Source organism: Euleptes europaea, chromosome 3 (genome assembly GCF_029931775.1).
Source record: "Euleptes europaea isolate rEulEur1 chromosome 3, rEulEur1.hap1, whole genome shotgun sequence".
NCBI classification, from domain to species: Eukaryota; Metazoa; Chordata; class Lepidosauria; order Squamata; family Sphaerodactylidae; genus Euleptes; species Euleptes europaea.
The window spans coordinates 22,060,799-22,084,707 of NC_079314.1; the positions used below are offsets into that span (position 1 = coordinate 22,060,799).

Below are 23,909 nucleotides of genomic sequence, written 5' to 3' on the forward strand. Positions count from 1 at the left end.
CCAACCTCCAGATCCTAGCTGGAGATCTCCTGCTATTACAACTGATCTCCAGCCGATAGAGACCAGTTCACCGCTTTGGAAATTGGACTGGATGGTATTGAAGTCCCTCCCCTCCCACAACCCTGCCCTCCTCAGGCTCCAACCCAAAAACCTCCCGTCGGTAGTGAAGAAGGACCTGGCAACCCAAGAGAATCTGCTGTCTCTCCCCCCCCTCTGCGGTCCCCACCAGAACTGATCTTCTGCAGCATTTTGAAAAGTAAAAATCCAGGATCTATAATCGTGCCACGTCCCTGTAGCAGATTGAGGGATGCAGTATTGCCTAGGTTGGCTCTGAGGAGCTTCCTTACGAAAACCCATGCTCAGATCTCTCCCTGGGATCCTGTTATCCCGCTGCGTTTAATATAAAATATGTTTAAAGCCTCCTTTTCCAATAGCAAGTTGTCTTCAAAGTTTGTACCAAAGCGCAAAATCTAAAACCGTATCGCAATTTTTCACACTTCACAGATGGTTGGCCCAAAGAGGCTTCTAATGCCAGTTTTCCAATTTGACTTAATATTACCAAATTCGCTTCTTTAGTGAACGCTGTGCCTTGCCCACATAAAACAAATTGTATTTGCATATTATCAAATCAAACACATTCCTACTAGGGCAATTAGTTTAAAAAACACTTTGACTCTCCTTTTGTTCCTGAGCATTTAAATATGTTTTAGATTGAAATGCCTGTGGGCAACAAACACAATCGTGATGCCTGAAATATCCACACAAAATTGGACCAGCTGTAATATGACAATTTACAAAAATGCAAAGGAACCAATATAGCCATCATACTTCTGATTCTACATAAACCAGCAATTGGGGTCCTAGCCCAGTCTCAGATACACCAACATTGTTCGATTACTGCAATGTTTTTAGTTTAGGACTGTTTTTGAAAACTGTCTTGAAATCACAGGTGGTGATCAGCCCTACTGCAGATTCCTCACTGGTCACTGGTCAGTAGGGTTGCCAAAGCAGCCATTTTCTCCAGGTGAACTGATCTCTATCGGCTGGAGATCAGTTGTAATAGCAGGAGATCTCCAGCTAGTACCTGGAGGTTGGCAACCTTATCTAGAACCCACTTATTTGTTTTTTTTGGGCAGTCCACAGTATCCATAACACTCTCCTCCAACACCACATTTCAAAGGAATCTACTTTCTTCCTATCAGCTCTCTTCATTGTCCAGCTTTCACACCCATACATAGTTATAGGGAATGCGATGGCATGAACTAACTTGATCTTGGTTGCCAGTGACACATCCTTCCACTTAAGAATCTTTTCTAGTTCCTTCATGGTTGCCTTTCTTAAACATAAAGAAGCTTTATTAGTTAATATTAGACAGACCCACATTCTAGCTGTATCTGAAGAAGTGAGCTGTGGCTCACGAAAGCTCACACCCAATCCAAACACGCCTGCTAATGTCATTTACTTGCTTTCGACATTTACATTGCCATGGTGTGTCTAATTCACTCTTCTCTACTTAAGGATAGATGGACCCACATTCTAGCTGTATCTGAAGAAGTGAGCTGTGGCTCACAGAAGCTCATACCCTGCCAGAAATTGTGTTAGTCTTTAAGGTGCTAATGGACTCTTGCTCTTTTCTACTGCTAGTGACAGACTAACACGGCTACCCATCGTGATCAGGGAATACCTGTTAGGCTCGAAAGACAAGCAGGAATAAAACGAGTGGCCTATTGTTGAATTTGCAGCAGTAGAAGTTTTGCCCTGGATGTTCCAGATAATCTTGATAAACCCATAGCACAGACACAGTTTACCTTGTGTTTGCTACTCCCGTAATTACGGCTACAATCCAAAGCAGATCCTCTTGTGAATTAATCCCACGGAAAGAAGTGGGATTTCTTTTCAAACAAGCATTGATAGGATCAGGCTTTTGTTAGATTTTAAGATAACTGTCTGGGAGCTAATTTGCAAACTGCTTAAGCACATCCCATTCACATGTTATCTCTCAGCAAAAATCCGGCTTGATAAATAGCAAAAAAAGCTTTCTCTTCGCTTTAACCACCCTAGCAACCTCACCTTAAAGCTAACTGCACAATTTGCTGCAAATTAAGCATAATGGGACTTGAATAATTATGTTGACTTCTGGAAGCACTTATGGATAAATACATGATTAGGTATTTTGTATACTGCAATGGGATATTTATTTCGAAATAAAAGCTCCCCCTGGTTGAGGGTTGAGATGGAACGTTCTTGATGGGGCATCAACCATTAAAACTCGCACTCGACGAAAATCGCTGGGTTATATTTTGTTGGAAGAAGATATGAAATTTTCACAGCCTGCATTTTATGCACCTGCTGGAGAAGCATTAGTTGCATGAATTCATGAAGTCGCCTTATACTGAATCAGACCATTGGTCTATCAAGGTCACTACTGTTTACGCTGACTGGCTGCTACTCTCCAAGGTCTCAGGCAGAGGGTCTTGTCCATCATACGTTGTATGTGTGTTAACTGCCATCACGTCACAGCCGAATTATAGTGACCTCGTAAGATTTTTCAAGGCAAAAGACAAACGGAGGTGGTTTGCCGTTGCCTGCCTTTGCACAGTAACCCTCTCTCATAATACTAGAAGGCGGGGTGATCTGCTGAAGCTGGAGGGTGAGAGATTCAAAACAGATAAAAGGAAGTATTCCTTCACACAACACATAGTTCAATTGTGGAACTCCCTGCCCCAGGATGTGGTGATCGCTGCCAACTTGGAAGGCTTTAAGAGGGGAGTGGACATGTTCATGGAGGAGAGGGCTATCCATGGCTACAAGTATAAATGGATACTAGTCATACCTGTTCTCTCCAAGATCAGAGGAGCATGCCCATTATATTAGGTGCTGTGGAACACAGGCAGGACAATGCTGCTGCAGTCGTCTTGTTTGTGGGCTTCCTAGAGGCACCTGGTTGGCCAATGTGTGAAGAGACTGCTGGACTTGATGGGCCTTGGTCTGATCCAGCATGGCTTTTCTTATGTTCTATGACTCCCTTGGTGCTCTCCCATCTCAGTACTAACAAGGGCCAACCCGGCTTAGCTTCTGAGATCTGACAAGATCGGGCCAGCCTGAGCCATCCAGGTCAGGAATGCCATGTCACATCCTTTCCGATCCTCTGTTTAACTGGAGACACCACAAACAGAACCAGTGACTTTCTCCATGCAAAGCAGATGCTCTTCCACTCAACTATGGCTGAACCCCATGTCTGTTGATGCAAATGTGATGGTATATTTATTGTACACATGCTGACAGATGGCAAATGTGCAGATAGGGGTTGAGGACATTCCCTCCAATTCATTCAAGTTGATCTAGGGATGAGCAAACAATTTCTTGGATATTCAAGTGTATTTTCACCCAATGGCTTTGGTTCTTTGAGGTGGGATTGGCAGATTCATTTGCAGTGTGTTCGTATTGTGTGGTTTCATATGCTATTTAGATAGTATTTATGTTGGCAGTGTGAATCATTTATGTCTCTACGTAAAACGTATAATGCTGATTTATTGACAACCAGTAATGCTGAAAAAGTATCTGTTTCACCTGAAACATTTGCTGTGAGGAAACAGTGGGAGACAAAAGAGCACGTGTTTAATTCATGTGAGAGAGATTTATGGAGCTGAGGATTCTAGCTATTAAATATGTTACCTGCTCTGCCCTGACACTGAAGGGATAAAAATGGCCTACACTGGTTACAGTGTGGAACTAGGGTTTGGGTGTGTGTGTGTGTGTGTGTGTGTGTGTGTGTGTGTGTGTGTGCAAAGTGCCTTCAAGTCACAGCCGACTTACGGCGACCCCTTTTGGGGGGTTTTCATGGCAAGAGACGAACAGAGGTGGTTTGCCAGTGCCTTCCTCTGCACAGCAACCCTGGACTTCCTTGGTGGTCTCCCATCCAAATACTAACCAGGGCAGACCCTGCTTAGCTTCTGAGATCTGACGAGATCAGGCTAGCCTGGGCCATCCAGGTCAGGGGAGGGTTTGGGATACCTGGGTTCAAATCCCCGTTCTGCAAGGAAGCGTGCTGGGTGACCTTGGGCCAGTCACATTCTCTCCACTTGACCAACTTCATGTTAGCAGTAGGGCAATCAATTGGCTCCTCTACATGCAAAGGTGCATTCTGCCAAGTTTCAGAGAATTAGCATTCAACAAGCGCTGGACCTTACAAAGAATAAATCACAGCTCCCCCTAGAGTTAGTATGGATTAAACATGTCCTGTATCAATATATAGATTAATCTAGTTGAGTGTTGCTGGACGTTGCTGGTAATCCGCTGGAAGATGCTGGGCGGCGTAGGCAGCAGTGCCAATGTCACACCAATGTGCAACATCATATCCAGCACAAAACTGGAATCCTAGAACATCAGCCCAATGTGATGATGTCACTTCTGGTTTTTTCATGAGAAGTGACATGGCACATATATGTAGGGATGCCAGCTTCCAGGTAGTGTTATGGTATCCCAACAGGCCCTAAACTTGTCCTGGGACACCTCGCAAGGCACTTGGAGTTAGTGTGCACAGGATGGAACAGTGCTGTGTAGCCAGAGATGGCATCCATCTGGTTTGTGCCATGCTGCAGAAAGCTGACTGGGCTGAATCCAGGAATATTGTACCAGACTTTCCCCTGAAAGGAATGTTGCTGCTTTTCCATGAAGACAAAAGAAGACCAAGACAATCCTTTAGCATTTCTATAGTTATCCTTCAGTAGACCAATACACCCAGCCAGATCTCATCAACTCTATTCAGATGGACTTCTAATCCTATCTGTCACCAGCCTAGCCCTCTGACTCACTTCCTCCAGACCCAACCTTGATTTCCACATGAACACATGAAGCTGCCTTATACTGAACCAGAGCCTTGGTACATCAAAGTCAGTATTGTCTACTCAGACCGTCAGTGGCTCTCCATGGTGTCAAGCAGGTCTTTCACATCACCTACTTTCCTAGTTCCTTTAACTGGAGATGCCGGGGATTGAACCTGGGACCTTCTGCATGCCAAGCAGATGCTCTACCACTGAGCATCTATTCCAATTCTATCACTCAATGCTTGGACACTTAAACCTCAACTGTCCAGCCATCATTTCTGATTGCCTTATTCACTGTACTCTCCTAATCCAATCTCGAGCGATCCAGCCTTTGTCACTGGCAATGACCCGCCATTCCCAGCCATTGGGAGTCATAGCCTCCAGCTACATTTAGGGGTATATGTATAGCCCCATTGGCCAAAGTAAAATTTCTACCACTTCCTAGATCCAAAGTGTGAGCCACGATACTTGCTTGTATTGTTTTCCTTGCCAGTAGTGCTGGTCGCTCCTTGCTTTCTTGCAGCTGCCTCTATCTGGGACTTCGCTCTTCAGAAAGGTAACTATAACCGCCCCCGCCCCCGGGACCCTTTTATCCTTGTGACCACCCCCTCAAACCTTTGCTTTCTTAGCTCTGTACATGTTGGGAATATTGTGTGTGTTTGCAACGAATTTGATTACTTTTAATAAAATCCTTAAAATTCATAAAACTTTTCATTATTGGGATTCTTTCTATTGGTTTGCCCATCTGGCGTATAAAATTGGTTCAAAATCCCCATGCCAACCTCTTGCAAAACTCTATATAGTCTCCAGCTAATTTCCCCCAATAAAAGGAGACCCCTGGGCTTGACATAACAGTAGGACCTTGGGATACCCCAGATTGGGGAGGGGAGGGACTTCAATGCCATTGAGTCCAATTGCCAAAGCAGCCATTTTCCCCAGGTGAACTGATGTCTATTGGCTGGAGAGCAGTTGTAATAGTGGGAGATCTCCAGCTAGTACCTGGAGGTTGGCAACCCTAACATGGGCAGGGAATGACTGTGGAAAGCTCAGCCAAAAGCCTTGCAGGTAATTCAAGGTGTCATCCGAAGGGTCAGTCCGGCAAAGCTAACAGAGAGATAATGAGCTCACAACGTGATCTGCAGATGGGTTTCGGCCTGGTAGATAAATCATCTATGTTAAATAGGGCACTGGAACTAATTGAATAGAGCAGCTTTCTCTGTAATGAATTCGTCTGCCTCGTTTTATCTTTCCTCTTTTCCCCTCTCTCTTTCTCTTGCAATTTGGGACATGATTTTAAGACCCCAAAGGGCCAAAATGAAATTTTTTTTCAGCAGAATAAAATAGGACAAGAGGGCTCTGGAAGCCACTTGGTAGGACTTATAGATAATTGGGGAGCGGAAGGGTCATTAGAATGAAGGGTCGCTCCTCAGGATCTCGGGGGGGAACAGGTGGGCATGCTCATGTGGAAGTGGAGCAGCGGACAGACTTGCAACATATATATTAGTGAGTTGCCATGACAGTAATTGCACGGGTAGGGAAATGTAGGAGGGGGCTGGCTACATGGCCTAGTTCTCAATGAGGTAGTAAATTAGTTCACAGCATCTTAGGTGTAGGCGCACATGAGAGAACCCTCTTCCCATACAAAAAGAAAAACCATGCACATAGCAAGCTAGTGTGTCAGAAATAGGGTTGCCAGTAGGGTTGCCAACCTCCAGGTACGAGCTGGAGATCTCCTGCTATTACAACTGATCTCCAGCCGAGAGAGAACTGTTCACCTGAAGAAAATGACCACTTTGGCCATTGGACTCTGTGCATTGAAGTCCCTCCCCTCCCCAAACCCCGCCCTCCTCAAGCTCTGCCCCAAAAATCTCTGGCCGGTGGTGAAGAGGGACCTAGTTGCCAGGTCCCTCTTTGCCACCGGTGGGAAGTTTTTGGGGCAGAGCCTGAGGAGGGAGGGGTTTACTTTACTTTAATGATATTGCTCACATGTCCAATTCGGCCCTGAACAACGTCACACTGGAGGGAGGGGTTTGGGGAGGGGAGGGATATTAATACCATAGAGTCCAATTGCCAAAGCGCCTATTTATCTCCAGGTGATCTCTATCGGCTGGAGATCAGTTATAATAGCAGGAGATATCCAGCTTGTACCTGGAGGTTGGCAACCTGAGTCAGAAAGGTTCTACTCCCTAGCATCCCAGTTTTCTGTGTGCATGGAATTTATTTTGTAAGGGATAACATTTAGTCGTGTGAAACCCCCCCACACACACCATCAGAACTAGCTCAGGCCACACCAGTTTCTCATCCCAGTCAGCAGTCCTGAATAGGGTCACCAACCTCCAGGTACTAGCTGGAGATCTCCTGCTATTACAGACATTCAGCAGGTAAGGCTTCCCCAGCTCTTTCGCTGTGTACCAGGAAGTGTGCTACCTGCTACATGGTCTTTTTGGCAGGCACAAGAGAAAGTCCAGTACAAAATGTTGTCATCCCTGTACATGCCTTTAACAGGCAGCAATTCAAGGGGTGATGTGGTTCCTGATTTACATAGGAGCAACGGGGACAGCTGTGCCCATTAGACTGCTGTCTGTCTTTATTCAAGAGAGCCAGTGTGGTGTAGTGGTTAAGAGCGGTGGTTTGGAGCGGTGGAGTCTGATCTGGAGAACCGGGTTTGATTCCCCCACTCCTCCACACGAGCGGCGGAGGCTAATCTGGTGACCTGGATTTGTTTCCCCACTCCTACACACGAAGTCAGCTGGGTGACCTTGGGCTAGTCACAGCTCTCTCAGCCTCACCCACCTCACAGGGTGTCTGTTGTGGGGAGGGGAAGGGAAGGTGATTGTAAGCCAGTTTGAGTCTCCCTTAAGTGGTAGAGAAAGTCGGCATATAAACACCAACTCTTCTTCTTCTTCTTCTTCTTCTTCTTCTTCTTCTTCTTCTTCTTCTTCTTCTTCTTCTTCTTCTTCTTCTTCTTTCCACCTCACCTTTCCAAATCAGTTAAACTGTAGCTGTTAAAGGAATGGCGCCTCTGCCTCTTTACGACAGCTTTATCGAAGGAAGGATTCAACAAAACTCACCTTTATGGGGTATTTCATCTGGAATCAATTCTCAGTGGAGGAATGTCAACCTTGTTAGCACAGTTAAATAACCAAGAGTATTACCATTTATTGAACATTTCACCGCCGTTACCAAGGAATCAGCCTCCTGTTGGTTGAACTCTGCGCTGGAATTCTAGAAGCAAACTTGGGAGGGACACAGAATTCCTCTCCAAAGGGAAAAAGCCACTTAACGTTGCCTGATTAGGACGCTTGTTTATCCGACCCAGTGATTTGCTTTTCAGCACAAAATAACAAACGTTGAGTACCATAATGTGTTATGCTAAGCGCATTGTGCTGATTATTAATAAAGGCCCTGTTCTCTGCCTTGCAATAATCAGCGCTAGATTGAGTCTGGCTTCTGCACAAATGTAGACCGCAAAGGGGAAAAGCAGCCTAACCGTGTCACATTGGTCCTGATTTCCTTCGTTGCGAATCCAACCACAAACAAGCGCTGTACTCAAAAGTAAACTTGCAAACACCACATACCAGAAACATTCAGAGGATTCGGCCTTGCAAAAGCCTATGCTGTTGCCTGGTCTAAGCCCTAATTTTTGCCCCAACTGCGCAGTGGGGTGTCCCTAGGAGAAACCAACACCAGCCTTTAGTGCATCAGCAAATACGCCGTAGCAACAACACCATGATTCCATCCAAATATAAGAAGATTGTTCATAAAGGAAATTGACATACAGAACCATCATTTAGGAGATCGCAAGATAAAACCATGACTAGGGTTGCCAGGTCTCTCTTTGCCACCGGTGGGAGGATTTTTGGGGCGGAGCCTGAGGAGGGCGGGGTTTAGGGAGGGGAGGGACTTCAATGCCCTAGAGTCCAATTGCCAAAGCGGCCATTTTCTCCAGGTGAACTGATCCCTATCGGCTGGAGATCAGTTGTAATAGTAGATCTCCAGCTAGTACCTGGAGGTTGGCAACCCTAACCATGAGTGTACACCAATCAGATTGATAGGTACTTTATTAATCTAATGGCTAACATCCCAGAGTAGAGCAATTAAGCAAGTGTGCGTACATCGACATGCCTCATCTTCATTCCCCAGGAGAAATGCTGTTTAAGTGACTAGGGGAAGCCTTTTGGACCACCCCAAAATCACACATCCCCACTCTGGAGACTAGGGTTGCCAATATCCAGGTACTAGCTGGAGATCTCCTGCTATTACAACTGATCTCCAGCCGATAGAGATCAGTTCAGCTGGAGAAAATGGTTGCTTCAGCAATTGGACTCTATGGCATTGAAGTCCCTCCTCTCCCCAAACCCTGCCCTCCTCAGGCTCCACCTCAAAAACCTCCCACCGGTGGTGAAGAGGGACCTGGCAACCCTACTGGAGACTCACCCCTACAAAAAAATATGCATTGGCACCTGGTCCAAACACTGGTTCTGGCACCAAAAGAGTCTTAGGTAGTGGCTGGAACTCAGCTATGGGGAGGGGACACTACCCCATCTGCCACATCCAGTGATTCTTGGGCCCACCCATTACTTTTGCCCAGTCTCCCAGAATCACTATGACCGTTCCTGATCTCAGTGAGAACAAAGCCTATATGAGGTATCTGTGACTGTTGGGAGTTTCTGTGCACAGATGAAAAGAGGTACAAGAGTACAGAGACCCAATGAGGCAGAGGGATGGACTTGCTGTTAGGGCTGCCAGCCACCTGATGGGGCCTGGAGATTTTCCGGGGTGACAACTGATCCCCAGACTACAGAGCTGGTTCTACTGGAGTTAAATGGCTGCTTTGGAGGGTGGAGTCTATGTCATTATAGATTCCCGCCTTTCCCAAACTCCACACTCCCTGGGCTCCATCCCCAAATCTCCAGGAATTGCCTAGTTTTACTAAGTGACAGCCTCCCAAGGCTACATTGTCAGTGGCAAGATTTGTTTCAGTCCTTATATCCCTCAAACATTAGATATATGCTGCTCAAGATCAATGGATCAAGGAGCTTCTAAGGGATAAAGGAAAGAAAGGAATTTCCTAGTCTGGAGTTGGCAACCCTACCTGTCATGCTGGATTTGATCATAGGCCCATCTTGTTTGGCATTTGCCTACTAACACCGGCATATTCAGGGCAGTGGGGTGCCCCTGAAGGGCAGATATTATCAAAACGGAAGGATAGAGGAAGAACTCTTGTGACCCAAACATGTACCTCCATAACCATCAAAGTATCATCCTTCTTTCCTCTCCATATTTGGTTTTTTGTTTGACCTAGTGATATTGCCAGTGAGTTGAATTGGTGCTGGAATGTGCCTTCAAATCATAGCCAACTTGTGCTGACCCAGTATGGTTTAGAAGGTAAGAGACACACAGAAGTGGTTTGCCATTGCCTGCTTCTGCGTAGTCACCCAGGACTTCCTTGCTGCTCTCCCCGCCCAGTATTTACCAGGTGGGCCTTGCTTAGCTTCCAAGATCTAATGAGATTAGCCTGTCCTGGCCCAGAATAATGTTCGCAATTATCTGGCTCATGGTATAAATTTGTATCGCTCCAGGAACTGTTTCCTGAGAGCTCTCCAAGAGAGTTGGTCAAAACTGAGCCAATTCTGAGCAAAGAGTTTATCCATTGCTCTATGCATCCCTTCCCCTCCGCCCAAACAGGGCTAGATGTTCTCATTATTCCTTCCCACCTCTCTCTTTGTGTGCTTCTGTTTGACGTCATGGAAGGGAATTGGTTTGTGAGGTCGTGGGATGCATCTAGTCCATGCTGAGTGTCAGCGAGGATTAGCAGAAGAATCCCTCAATGGAGCCGGATGGGGCGGGTCACCTCTAACAATACCATGACATTGGCTTTGTGCAGTCATTAGCAGCCTTGTGGGGCGTGCTTGCCACAGATAACGGCGCGAGAAAAGGAGGTTTTGTGCCTAATTCCCATGGGGCTCCAAAGTTAGAGCCTGGATAGCGTGTTCAGATTAATCACCGAAATGCAAAGCATCCCTGTTCGAAGCTGCGCCGATCCATCTGCCTCTCTTCCTGCAAGACACATCCCAAGACATTAAGCACCATGACGTTCCTCTGGGAGTTGGAGCCTCAAATAGCCCTCTCCTAACCCTTGCTTGCTCACCTCAACTAACCTTTTCCGCAGCACAGAGAAAAGAGAGACCTATCTGGGACAAAATTGGGACTGAATTGATGGAGCCGTGATGGATGAGTGATTGGACAAGGGGATGAAGGGCTTTAATTCTTTAAAGCTCTTACCCGGGGGTGGGAAACCTCAGTGCCTGGCAACCAGCAGGAGGGTTGTGGATGGAGACATGGGGAGCTGGCTTCGTATGTAGGAGTGGGGAAACAAATCCAGTTCACCAGATTAGCCTCCGCCGCTCATGTGGAGGAGTGGGGAATCAAACCCGGTTCTCCAGATCAGACTCCACCATTCCATTAGTTTTTTTTTTTTTTTTTTTAAAATCTTAATTGTAAAAGAGTACAAAAAAGTCAGCAGCTTAGTCAAAGAGACCAAAGCCCATGTCATCATCAGATTCTTCAGACTCTTCTTTCTTCTCTTCCTCTTTCTTCTCTTCAGCAGGCACTGCACCGCCTGCAGGGGCCCCTCTTCCAGCCGGGGCCGCGGCAGCTGGAGCCCCACCGCCTGCTCCAACGTTGCAGATGAGACTTACAATGTCAATGTTGGCCAAAGCCTTTGCAAACAGTCTTGCCCAGAAAGGGTCAACATTCACTCCAGCCGCTTTGATAAGTGCATTGATCTTACTCTCTGTGACGGTGACTTCGGCATCGTGCAGCATCAGCGCAGAGTAAATGCAGGCGAGCTCGGAAACGGAGGCCATGGCGAGGAGGAGGAGAAGGTGGTGGGCGGGGCTGGTCGCTGGCTGGGATTCGGCCTTAGCTTCACCTGAAGGACACAGTACCTTTCACGCCACCAGGCGAGAAAGAAGGCCATTCCATTAGTTACGTTAATGGGTTGTAGAAGCAAAATGATAGTTAGAGTCAAGGCAGAGGCGAGTTCCTGATAAGTTGCAGTTGTTTACCATGTCGTGACAAAGGAGAGAAAGAAATAAAATCTTCCCTTCATAATACCAGTGAAAATGTCATTTCCCCACCCCACCCCACCACTGGTGTCTAGCAACTCTTGCTGATTAATGAGCTACAGCTGAAATATTACCTGGCAAGAACACTGACGCATCTGTCCCTTCTGGGACAGGCCATGCACAGTGATGAAAGAGGATCTGGTCTCCTTTGGCAGGAGGGGGAAAAGCGCTCTCATTCCTTCCAAAATGCCAGCCAGTGGGGAAGCACCAGTCGGATCCGCTCTCAGGCCTGTAATAAATTCATTTTGTTACCCTTGAAGACAACCTGGATAACGCAGCTGGTTCAGAAGGTGGCAGCCCAAATACCGTCAGGGGCTAGCCAACGGAAACATTTCTCACAGCTACATTGGCTCCCAGTTTGTTTCAGAGTTCAGTTATGACATTTAAAGCACTTCACAGCCCGGGATCCATGTATCGAAAGGATTGTCTCTTTCCGTATGTCTTTATGTGTTAGGTGTGGTTTTCAGGCTGCCACCTGCTAGCCCCCCCCTTCCGGTTAGTGTAGCCCCCCTGGCATCAACTAAAGCCTGTTGCTGAATAGGCATATCATCATGAGATTGTGAACATCTGAGGCCTTGTAGTAGTAGTAGTAGTAGTAGTAGTAGTAGTAGTAGTAGTAGTAGTAGTAGTAGTATGGTACAGAGTGGTAAGCTGCAGTACTGCAGTCCAAGCTATGCTCATGACCTGAGTTCGATCCTGACGGAAGTCGGTTTCAGGTAGCCGGCTCAAGGTGGACTCAGCCTTCCATCTCCCGAGGTCGGTAAAATGAGGACCCAGCTTGCTGGGGGTAAAGGGGAAGGCACTGGCAAACCACCCCGCAACAAAGTCCGCCTAGTAAACGTCGGGATGTGACGTCACCCCATGGGTCAGGAATGACCTGGTGCTTGCACAGGGGACCTTTACCTTTGAGTAGTAGTTACAGTAGTAGTAGTAGTGGCGGCGGCAGCAGCAGCAGCATTTACTTCATTATACCCTACCTTTCTCCCCAATGGGGTCCCAAAGCAGCTGACATCATTCTCCTCTCCTCCATTTTTTCCATCACTACACCTCTCTGAGGTAGATTTGGCTGAGAGTGTGTGACTGGCTCAAGGTTACCCAGCAAGCTCCCATGGCAAAGTGGAGATTTGAACCTGGGTCTCCCACATCCTAGTATGATACTCTAATGACTACACAGTGCTGTCTCTCTTCACGAACTGCTCCCCGCGCAAGCTGGACCAGAATCCTCACCCAGGGGATTAACGCATGGGCAGAATGTTCCTGGTTCGCTCCTCTGTTATCTCACAACATTTTAATCCCACAATATTTAAGACTGGATAATCAAACGCATGACGCCAGCCCATCCCACTATGGTCGAAAACGCATGGTCACTTTATCCTCCTTTAATCCCTGTTTCAGCCAGGATTCAGCCTGGATCGAATGCATGCGTTTCGCCTAATGTGCATTCGATCCTGGCTGAAACAGGGATTAGATAACGTGACCATGCGTTTTCGCCCTATAAGTCTGAAATAAGTAGCTGCTGGAGGCTCCCCGTGCGTTTGAACCAACCATATAATGTGGGATAGTCTGCAATGTGGGATAGCAGGGGAGTGACATCGCCCAAGGATTGGCGTTCCGGTATACCATCGTCTCAACCAATTGCTCGCGCAGGAAAGGGGGCGGGACGGAGGAGACCGGTAAGGGGCATTAGTAGCGAGCTAGTCAAGTAATTACACGCACATCAGCGTTCCGGTAATGTGGCGAAATACAAAAAAAAGTAGCGGTTTAGCACCGAAAAGATCGCTAGAAACCAGGGATTGCTTAACCTGGTTTTTTTTGCCTTAATTCGCGACTAAGGTTTGTCCGATGCGCAGCCCTTGGACAGTCGTGCTTGTGGACCACGGGGATTCGCTACTTTTAAGGCACAAAGGCGAGACAAATTGGCCGTGCGTTAAACCCCCCAGACGGCTCTGGGGTAATCTTCCCGCCCCATGGAACGGGTTCTCTGACAAAGTGAAGGGAGAGCCAGCATGGTCCATTCCAAACCAAATTTGGAGCAGCGGACTCTAATCTGGAGAACCGGGTTTGATTCCCCGCTCCTCCACATGGGTGGCGGACTCTACCAGCATGACATTGGGCTAATCACAGTTCTCTTAGAGCTCACCTACCTCACAAGGTTTCTGTTGTGGGGAGAGGAAGGGAAGGAGATTGTAGGCTGGTTTGATTCTTCTTAAAATATAGAGAAAATCGGCGTATGAAAACCAACTCTTCTTCTTCTCTAGAGTTATTTAGGAGGTGCTCTGTTTGCCAGGACCTTTAACTAGGTGCAAACAGCTGGCCTTTTTAGAGGGGTTACGTGGGGTCTAATTGTATTTTGTACTTTTCACAATTTGAAAACCACCATGAGAAAAGTGGGTGTAACTATTTTAATAAAACAAATAAGTAAATCTGATCCCACCTCTTAATCGTCGCTGACATCCTATATTAATTGAGCGTAGTCATCTGTATCGTTCTTTCCCCCCGTAAATTTCCTTTTAAAGTCTGCCTCTCTTATTGTTTAATATTTTAAAAGTTTTATATAGATCTGATCTGGTTTAAACCATGGAATGATGGATGGGCATTTTAATAATTTATTTCCTCTTTTACTGGCATATAATAGCTTTCACATTCATTCATTGGCTGCATGACAGAGAGAACGCCCAGGCTGGTTAGCGCAGAGACCTCCCTCGGTAGTCTGTAGACAGTTTGAATGATACTAGATTTCTTGTTATGGTACAGCAGCAAACAGAATTATTTTCTTTGGTGTGAAAGAATTGCATAAACATGATTGACATTGATCTCGTCAGAATAAAACTTCACTTTAAAGAGATGTATGCGTTGCTGGAGGGGAGAAGGAAATTCCCATCCTTTTGATATATCAAAATGGATTTGATCTCAGGAAGGATTCTTTAGTTGTTGAACTGACACTTGTAGCAATCCCCTGGCTTAGCTGAAGGCAGAGTGGTACAATGGGGGTGGTGGGAGAATACGATGCAGGAATTGGGTTGCCAACTTCCAGGTACAACATCCCCACTCTGGAGACTAGGGTTGCCAACCTCCAGGTACTAGCTGGAGATCTCCTGCTATTACAACTGATCTCCAGCCAATAGAGATCAGTTCACCTGGAGAGCATGGCCGCTTTGGCAATTGGACTTTATGGCATGGAAGTTTCTCCCCTCCCCAAACCCTGCCCTCCTCAGGCTCCACCCCAGAAACCTCCCACCAGTGGCAAAGAGGAAACTGGCAACCCTACCAATGACGGTTTCCTCTTCCAACTGCCTGGAGTGGCATCTGAACTGCTTCTTGCCTGCCCCGAAAGGTACAAATGTAATTGTGAATTGAAGGGAGCTGCATAAAATGAAGGGGAGGCATTATAACATAAAATTTGCCTTGAAACAACCGGGAGGATATGGCAGTAAATCTTGACAGTGCCCAAGTCTGTAATGACATGGTTTGGTAGATGCATTTGTCCCATTTGTAATGCTCAGCCATATTAGGAATTTGTTCTCCAGTCAGGAAGTTGAATAGGATTATTTGCATGTGTGGTGACTGGCCAGAATCCCACAAACAATGGAATGAACCTCCAGGTACTAGCTCTTGCTATTACAACTGATCTCCATCCAATAGAGATCAGTTCAGCTAGAGAAAATGGCCACTTTGGCAATTGGACTCTATGGCATTGAAGTCCCTCCCCTCCCCAAACCCCACCCTCCTAAAGCTCCGCCACAAAAACCTCCCGCCGGTGGAGAAGGGGGACCTGGCAATCGTATGTGGAGCATAGGAAAGAGGATGCTGCTGCAGTCGTCTTGTTTGTGGGCTTCCTAGGGGCAGCTGGTTGGCCACAGTGGGAACAAAATGGACTAGATTGGCCTTTGATCTGATCCAGCATGGATCTTTTTATCTTCTTATGTTCCATTTTTTAAAGAGAAAGACCCATGGCTTTGATCCTGGAATAGCAAGAGAGACCAAGATTCTTTTCAGCTAAAAATTAAAACCTTGCACAGTTCTCCTAGGTCGATGGCTGAATTCATTGGCGAGAAATAACATTAGCAAGTGAGAACCAGAATCCATAGCTGTGTTGCATGTGGGGAACTGAAAATGAGGTGCAGTGACTTGCATTTGGGGTCATCTTCATGCATTCATGGCAGAGCTGGCGGGGGGGGGTTGATGAGGAGGAGCAGCACAAGGGAGACTAGATCCCCCCCAACTTTCATACACCCCTCTCTTATAACGCTTCTAATTATTGCCATTATTTAACATCTTGAGTGCCCATCACAGAGAGAGATGAAAGACAGACAGCTGTGCCTTTTAGTTCTCTTTACAAATGACGACGGAGCTCGGATTGGACGGGAGCCAACGAGATGCCTGTATCTGCCAATGCGGACACCTGTGAGCATCTTCCACCACAATGGCTAGGACTACAGGGCAGAAGAAGAATGCCGCTTCCACACGCTCGCTCACACTCGCCCACAAAAAAAGGGACACTGCATAATTACATTCCACTATAAACAGAGCTCTTGAGTTTAATTTGCATTATTCCCTTTTTATTATTTATTGGCAACATTTAATTACCACATCCTTCACAAACCGTAATTAAAGATTCAAAACAGGCCTTGACGACTCAATTAGGGGCCTTTTAAAAGTTTTATTTTGGTGCCGCGCCTCCATTAAACTAAGGTTCAACTTTTACTGGAAGTCTTTAATATCGCAAGGCGTTAAACCCGAAAGGCTGCTTGGCTAGGAATAAATCACCCCCAGACAAAAGCTGGCACGCTCCAAACTCTTGCTTCGACAGCTGTAGTCACAATACAGTTGTGTTTTTCCAGCCAGGAGAGGCGTTTAAAGAGTCGGTTGTCTTCTTTTCGGCTAGTATCTCAGCAACAGGTAATTTGCCCAGCCTTCATGCTCACTAGATTTCCTTGTTTTGCAGGGGGCATTTTAAGTGAGTTTTAAAATCCCATCAGCATGTGTGGAAACCCCAATGGAGAATCATAGAATCATAGAGTTGGAAGGGACTACCAGGGTCATCTAGTCCAACCCCCTGCACAATGCAGGAAATTCACAACTACCTCCCCCCACACTCCCCCAGTGTCCCCTACTCCATGCCCAGAAGATGGCCAAGATGCCCTCCCTCTCATCATCAGCCTAAGGTCATAGAATATAGAATCACCTTTGCTGACAGATGGCCATCTAGCCTCTGCTTCAAAACCTCCAGGAAAAGAGTGCTTACCACCTCGCGAGGAAGCCTGTTCCACTGAAGAACCGCTCTGTTTGAAAATTCTTCCTAATGTCTAGACAGAAACACTTTTGATTTAATTTCAACCCGTTGGTTCTGATCCGACCTTCTGGAGCAACAGAAAACAACTCGGCACCCTCCTCTATATGACAGCCCTTCAAGTACTTGAACATGGTTATCATATCCCCTCTCAGTCTTCTCCTTTTCATGCTAAACATACCCAGCTCCTTCAACCTTTCTTCATAGGACTTGGTCTCCAGATCCCCCCCCCAAGCCATTTCAAGTAAAGAAAATGATGAGGGAGGGGGAACTTAAGTGCCATCTCCTTGTGTGCCATGGTCCTGATTCATATTGTACATATGTACACTTGAGGCTGTTTTATACTGAATCAGGCTATTGGTCCCTCAAGTTCAGTTTGGCCTACTCAAGACTGGCAGCAACTCCTCAAGGTCTTAGGCAGAGGTCTTTCCCATCATCTGATCCTTTTAACTGCAGATGCTGGGGATTGAACCTGGGACCTTCTGCATGCAAAGCAGAGGCTTTACCACTGAGCCACAGACGCTCCATGATCTTCTGTGTGTCAGGGAACTGAGCTCCCCATGGGGAACTTGCGTCACATGTCTGATCGAAAGTCCTTGTAGGCAGACTCAAAGTACTATCAGAGGATCTGGCAACTTTACAAGATATCCGGTCCCTGCTGTTTTCAGGGCTGGTGGGGGAAAGAGCTGGCAAGTTGCAGCTGACTCATGACAATCCCATAGGGTTTTCGAGGCAAGAGACAACCATAGGTGGTTTGCCATTGCCTGCCTCTAGGTAGCAACCCTGGATTTCCTTGGTGGTCTTCCATTCAAGTACTAACCAGTGTTGACCCTGCTTAGCTTCTGAGATCTGACGAGAGCGGGCTAGCCTGGGTCATCCAGATCTGGGTATTTTCAGGGCTAGTAGAAACAAAATCACCATCCACCATGAATTTCAAACATTGATTTTTTGGGGATAAGTAATGTCTTTGAAGGGAAATAACTTGGGGGGGGGGGATAACAACCACCACTGGCATTCTGCAATTGATGTCAGAACCCCCTTTTCTCTGACGTCTTCATCCTGGTTCCTTGTCCAACTGGTCCTATAGGTAGCCAACACAACAACACAGATGTCTAAGGCTAAGATCTAGGAATATTTGACCGTCAGTAGGGATAGAAAACACCTTCTGGCATTTGTTTGTAATCTCTGCAAAGGTTTCTGTGATTAAAAAAAAAAAGAATTTGGCAATCGTTTTCTCCATTTTAAAATGTTTTATTTCATTGGTTTTTAATTTGACTTTTATTAAAAAGGAAGGGGGGGAAAGCACCACTGAATTTGTAATACTGATAAACATTATCCATATTAATAACAGCATATATACACATAGGCCTATATATACATATGTCTATAAACAGGAATTTTCTGGGTTTTATGGCAGATGGATATCTCTGAGGGAGTTGGAAAGTAGTTACCTTTTATAGCACTTGGGTTTTGTTTTTTAAATATTTGCCCTTAGAGAGAGTAAAAATTAATAAACATCCAGCAAGTTGGAGCTCTCCAAAAAAAGATATCTGGCCTTTACATTCCCCCCCCCCCCCAGCGCTGAAGCAGCAGTGTGTTTTTGTATCTGCGAGTGGCTTTTTTTTTTTTTTTGCATATCTTTTGGGTGACAGTTCACCTGTGAGCTTCTGAATAAATCAGTAGAAAATAACTCTGCAGAATTTCCCCTTTTCTCCCCCCGGTCAGAATTATTTGGCAGCCGCTGATATGCCAAAAAAAGAGGCAGAGATGTACAGAGTGGTTCCTCTTCAGAAAATGCAATTTGTCCAAGAGATGGGATGCGACATCTGGTTCATGGGAAAGGCAGACATTTGATGTTAATTTCCCCAAATGAAAAGCCAAGTATGGGTTTTATTAACCCCGGCATCCCTCAAAATCTTTAGCTCCTTTGAGGCAAGTCGTAAGGTAATCAAACGAGACTATCAGCCCATCAGTCGACTGACCCCAACCCTCCCTCTAGCTGACCCCTGATACCTCTAGCTCCATTTTCTTTGGGGGGGCATGGCAATTGTAAGTATAACCGATGCAATCAGACTGTGTAATTGTGTATTACTCACCCTACCCATGCCGGAAGTACTGACATTTACATAGACCGGCCAGCCAGAAGAAGGGACGGTTCATAATTCAAGTCACCCTTTCACTGTGGGTACTAAAGTTAAGGTAGGACGGTATTCGATCGTGGTTTTGATACAACAAGAAGAAAATCACAGTTTAGATCCACCGGAACATTTCCAGCGGCAGAAAACTTCCACCCACAGAGACTGTCTTTCTCATCTGCTCCACTCTCGCTGCGCCCCAAAACGCCCCCTGAAACACATCTCATTTCGAGGGGGAGGCATTCTAGCCGATGCCTGGAGGGGGAAAGGAGAGAAAGTCATATTCCGGAGGTGGAAATCCTTCCGCCACTGGAAAAATTCCTGTCGAATCTTGGGTTTTCTGGAGCTCTGTTCTGTGTGATAAATGTGTATGACCCCCCCCCCCAACTCTAGAAAATTGTATGGCCATGCAATACTTTACCGGATCACTTTCACTATTGACAGGGAAGGACTCTGAGTTATTTGGGGGGGGGGGTGTTAAGACAGTCTTTGCTTATGCTATATGGGAGTTGTTTATTATCCAGGTTTGGGCTGGGAGGGATCAATAATCGGAGGCACGTGGGTGCTGGGTGCACTGAATACTGTTGCTACCCGCCCCCCCAGTCGGCGCAGCCATTAAGACCTTCCATGCAGGGAGGATTCAGCTTCTACAGCTACATTGGTCAGGTATGTGGCTGTCACTCATACTCACCTCCATCAAATTAGAATAAGATTGGTAGAAGGCCAGGGTTTCTACCTGATACAATGTGGGTGGGTGGAACCTTTCACGGGATGAACAAGGGGCCAGAAGAACCCTCCTGCCCACAAAAGTACAAGCGCCTGCTAGGACCACTTCTCCAGCATCACATCTCTTTGGGTGTGCAACCCAGGGACACTGACATTGAATTTTGTGTTAAGGTACAGCTTCTCAGTTACAAACAACATGCATGGTATAGTGGTTAAGAGCAGTGGTTTGGAGCGGAGAAGGCTAATCTGGTGAACTGGATTTGTTTCCCCACTCGTACACATGAAGCCAGCTGGGTGACCTTGGGCTAGACACAGTTCTCTCAGAGCTCTCTCAGCCCCACCTTCCTCAAGAGTGTCTGTTGTGGGGAGAGAAAGGTGATTGTAAGCCGGTTTGAATCTTCCTTAAGTGGTAGAGAAAGTTGGCATATAAAAACCAACTCTTCTTCTTCTCAGCCTGACCATTTTTGAAAGTTGTGCACAGGTAGAAAAATGGTTTTCCCTTTAAGCTTAAGGGGCCTAAGTGCAAAATGTAATATCCAAAAGCAGCCCTGAAAACACAATCAAGCCCCACTGAAATCAAAGGGGGGAAAGAGCATCTTTATCTCTGGCTACATTTTCTCACCCCGTGTTGAAAATTAGCACCACACAGAAGCCCCGCCATCGTTGTGCCCACAGTGGTGTGTTTGGAGAGAAGTACAACTCAATCATGCCTCTCCAGAGGTCAAATCTGAGCGTGAATTCCTTGGCAGGATAGCTCTTTGTAAGAACTGTCGGACTTTATTGAAGGCATTCGCATTTCCATACAAAGTCTGTGTCTCGAACGGGATGGATGAAAGAGGCCCGATTCGTTTGCGACAGAGCCCAATGCAGAGTTGAAGCTTCCAAGCGTCAACATCACAGCCAGGTGTGGATGGGACGGAGGAATGTTGGGTTGGGTATGCCCTTTGCAGCTAAGGTTCAAAGAGGCATAAGACGGAAGGCAAGGGATATCAAAAGCCATCTCATCCTATCCCCTTAATTTTTCCCAACAGATCAGCACAACAGAATCAGTAGTTTCTCCTCTTGGAATGAACCACCATCATCTTCATCATCAACTAGGATAGAAAACCAGAAATCCCATCTCCTCACTATAAATAGCCTCAAGGAGGGATACCCAATTCAAGTCTAGCCATTCATGTTTGTGTGTGACCACGTGCGCCAGAATGCGCATCTCTGAGTGAGCAGTGGGTGGGTGGATGACGTCCGTATGAGGACACACCTTGGGACATGCATCCGATTTGTGCCTACAGCTTCTGGTCCAGAGGACAAGATCCATATGTTGAAGTTGCTTCTGCATGGGGGTTCTCCTTGGTAGCAGGGTGTCTGATACCAGCACACCCCAAGGCAATTTGTTCCACTTACTGGGTGTGTTTGTCAGGGATCAAACTTGATAGGATTTTAGCCAGCGTCCTCCAAAGGCTTCTGGCTTCCAATTCTTAACAGTCTACCAGATTGTGTGAAGTGGGGAGGGGGTGGGGAAGAAGCAATACTTTCGTTGCTCACTGGGAAACTCTCCTAGTATTGGAACCACTTCACATCTTAATTTCTAACATGAAGATTAATGCTCGAGGCTGTGTGCGTTCCAAATTAGAACAACGCCCCGAGAGAAGGGGGATCCGGCAGTCGGTCTAATTTGTGCAAATGAAACGCATTTGCATAATTTCTCCAGTTTTGCCCAATATATTCTGCTATTCACGAGGAAGCCCTGCTGGACGCTGCAGCCCCGCCTCTGAAACTTTATTCAGCCCGCTCCTTTGGCGTTTGAGATTTCTGAGTCTTTGTACTGTCAAGCATGCCTCTGTAGCCCTAAGGAACAGAAGATGTTCCCAAGGCTTCATCTTGTACTGAGTCAGCAGCACAGACAGAGAAGAAGAAGAAGGAGAGTTGGTTTTTATATGCCGACTTTCGCTACCACATAAGGAAGAATCAAACCAGCTTACAATCACCTTCCCTTCCCCTCTCTACAACAGACACCCTGTGAGGTAGGTGGGGCTGAGAGAGTGTGACTAGCCCAAGGCCACCCAGCTGGCCTCATGCGTAGGAGTGGGGAAGCAAATCCAGTTCACCAGATTAGCGTCTGCCGCTCATGTGGAGGAGTAGGGAATCAAACCCGGTTCTCCAGATCAGACTCCGTCGCTCCAAACCACCGCTCTTAACCACTACACCACCCTGGCTCTCTTCATGAACCAGCTGTAAAAACACGAAGGATCATGTCTTTGCTCTGGGCCCTACATCAGGAAGCCGAACAATGCCGTTCAGAAATGTACCGCTGACCAGCATTAATCTCCATCTTAGGGGGCGGAAAGGAATACGTGGAACAGCTCTTAATTTCATCATATCAGGTTCCATCCGTTTTCCCACCTCTTACCCCGCACAAGAGAACATCCCCTTTATCTCTGAATCCTCACACAAGTGCAGGACTGCCTCTCAGCTGCAGGAATGATTTGGTTCTGATTCTTTGCACAAAGTCCTTTCGGGCCTGCCTGTCTTTCTTTGAGCACTGCAGAAAGAGATGGCCTAAATTTCCCTGGGGATCCCATTGGTTGGCAGGCTTTTAAAAACAACAACGACAACAGGAGTTTAAATGAAAAAGGTCACCAGGGAATGACACCCAGCAACAGTTGCTCTTATCTCTGCTACTTCAAGCGACGCCTTTTCTGATAAGGGCTTGTTGGGTTAATGGGAGTGACTCTGGAGCTGGCTGCGGTTCTTTGGGGCAACTAATGGTCAAATTGCAAGATACCGGACAACCTGGACAGGATCTGCAGTGCATTTTTTCCATTGCAGCTAGAATCGGGACATGGGCATTAGCCCCCTCCCCTGGCACATTTTACCTCTCCAGGCCAGATCTGCCATTTTCCCCACTGGGGCAAAGGCCAGCCCTGGCAGGCTTGTAGGAGAGCCAGCATGGTGTAGTGGTTAGGAATGGCAGACTCTAATCTGGAGAACCGGGTTTGATTCCCCACTCCTCCACATGAACAACGGAGGCTAATCTGGTGAACGGGGCTGGTTTCCCCACTCCTCCATGTGAAGACAGGTGGGTAACCTTGGGCCAGTCACAGCTCTTTAGAGCTCTCCCAGCCCCACCTACCTTACAGGGTGTCTGTGGGGGGGAGAGGAAGGGAAGGTGATTGGAAGCTGGTTTGATTCTTCCTTAAGTGGTGGAGAAAGTTGACACATAAAAACCAACTCTTCTTCTTCAAGGTTAGAAAAATGGCACTGGTAGGGGAGATTTAAAATTCTCCCCATGCAAGTACTAATTGTTTTTTTGTTTTGTTTTTAAAGAAAATCTATCTTGAGATACAGTCATTGGTCTTCTCTGGTTTGGCCATAGCGAAGCCACTGTCTTTAGTCTGTGTGATGCTCATCACTATGCTTTCAAACACACATTGGGGCTTTTCAGACTTGTGCTACGACAACTTGGTAATCACATAAATGTGCTTTGCTTGCCTGCATGGTGGGGATCACCATGCAAACCCCGCAAGGAGGCTTGAATGTATCCCCCTAACTGGTCCTGCCAAGGGTTGCTCTGCCTGCCTACCACATAGGTCTTTTATGCACAGCTGTTTCTCTTGCAGTCACCCCTCCGACGAGTTCAGGTCTTTGTTTTGATTATGCATGCCGTTTCTCACTGTCAGAGGTCGCCTTGCTCTCCCCCTGAGTTTCCCCGCGTTTTCAAATTCAAGATAAAACGGGTCCCTCAAAACACGGACAAAATGCAGGGAAACGCAGGGGAACAGCGAGGTGATCTTTGACGAACAGA

The 23,909-nt window shown here is 46.6% G+C and overlaps 1 protein-coding gene across 1 annotated transcript; it reads right to left on the reverse strand.

The window, feature by feature from the left end:
- Nucleotides 1-11,332: 11,332 nt before the first annotated feature.
- LOC130475390 (60S acidic ribosomal protein P1-like) lies at nt 11,333-11,759 on the reverse strand. The gene has a single exon (XM_056847158.1). The coding sequence runs from the start codon at nt 11,693-11,695 to the stop codon at nt 11,354-11,356; it is 342 nt and encodes a 113-aa protein (XP_056703136.1). The 5' UTR covers nt 11,696-11,759; the 3' UTR covers nt 11,333-11,353.
- Between the last annotated feature and the right edge of the window lie 12,150 nt (nt 11,760-23,909).

What these genes read in the sequence shown, in the direction of transcription:
- LOC130475390 (XM_056847158.1), bottom strand. Translation starts at nt 11,695, where the DNA reads ATGGCCTCCGTTTCCGAGCTCGCCTGCATTTACTCTGCGCTGATGCTG.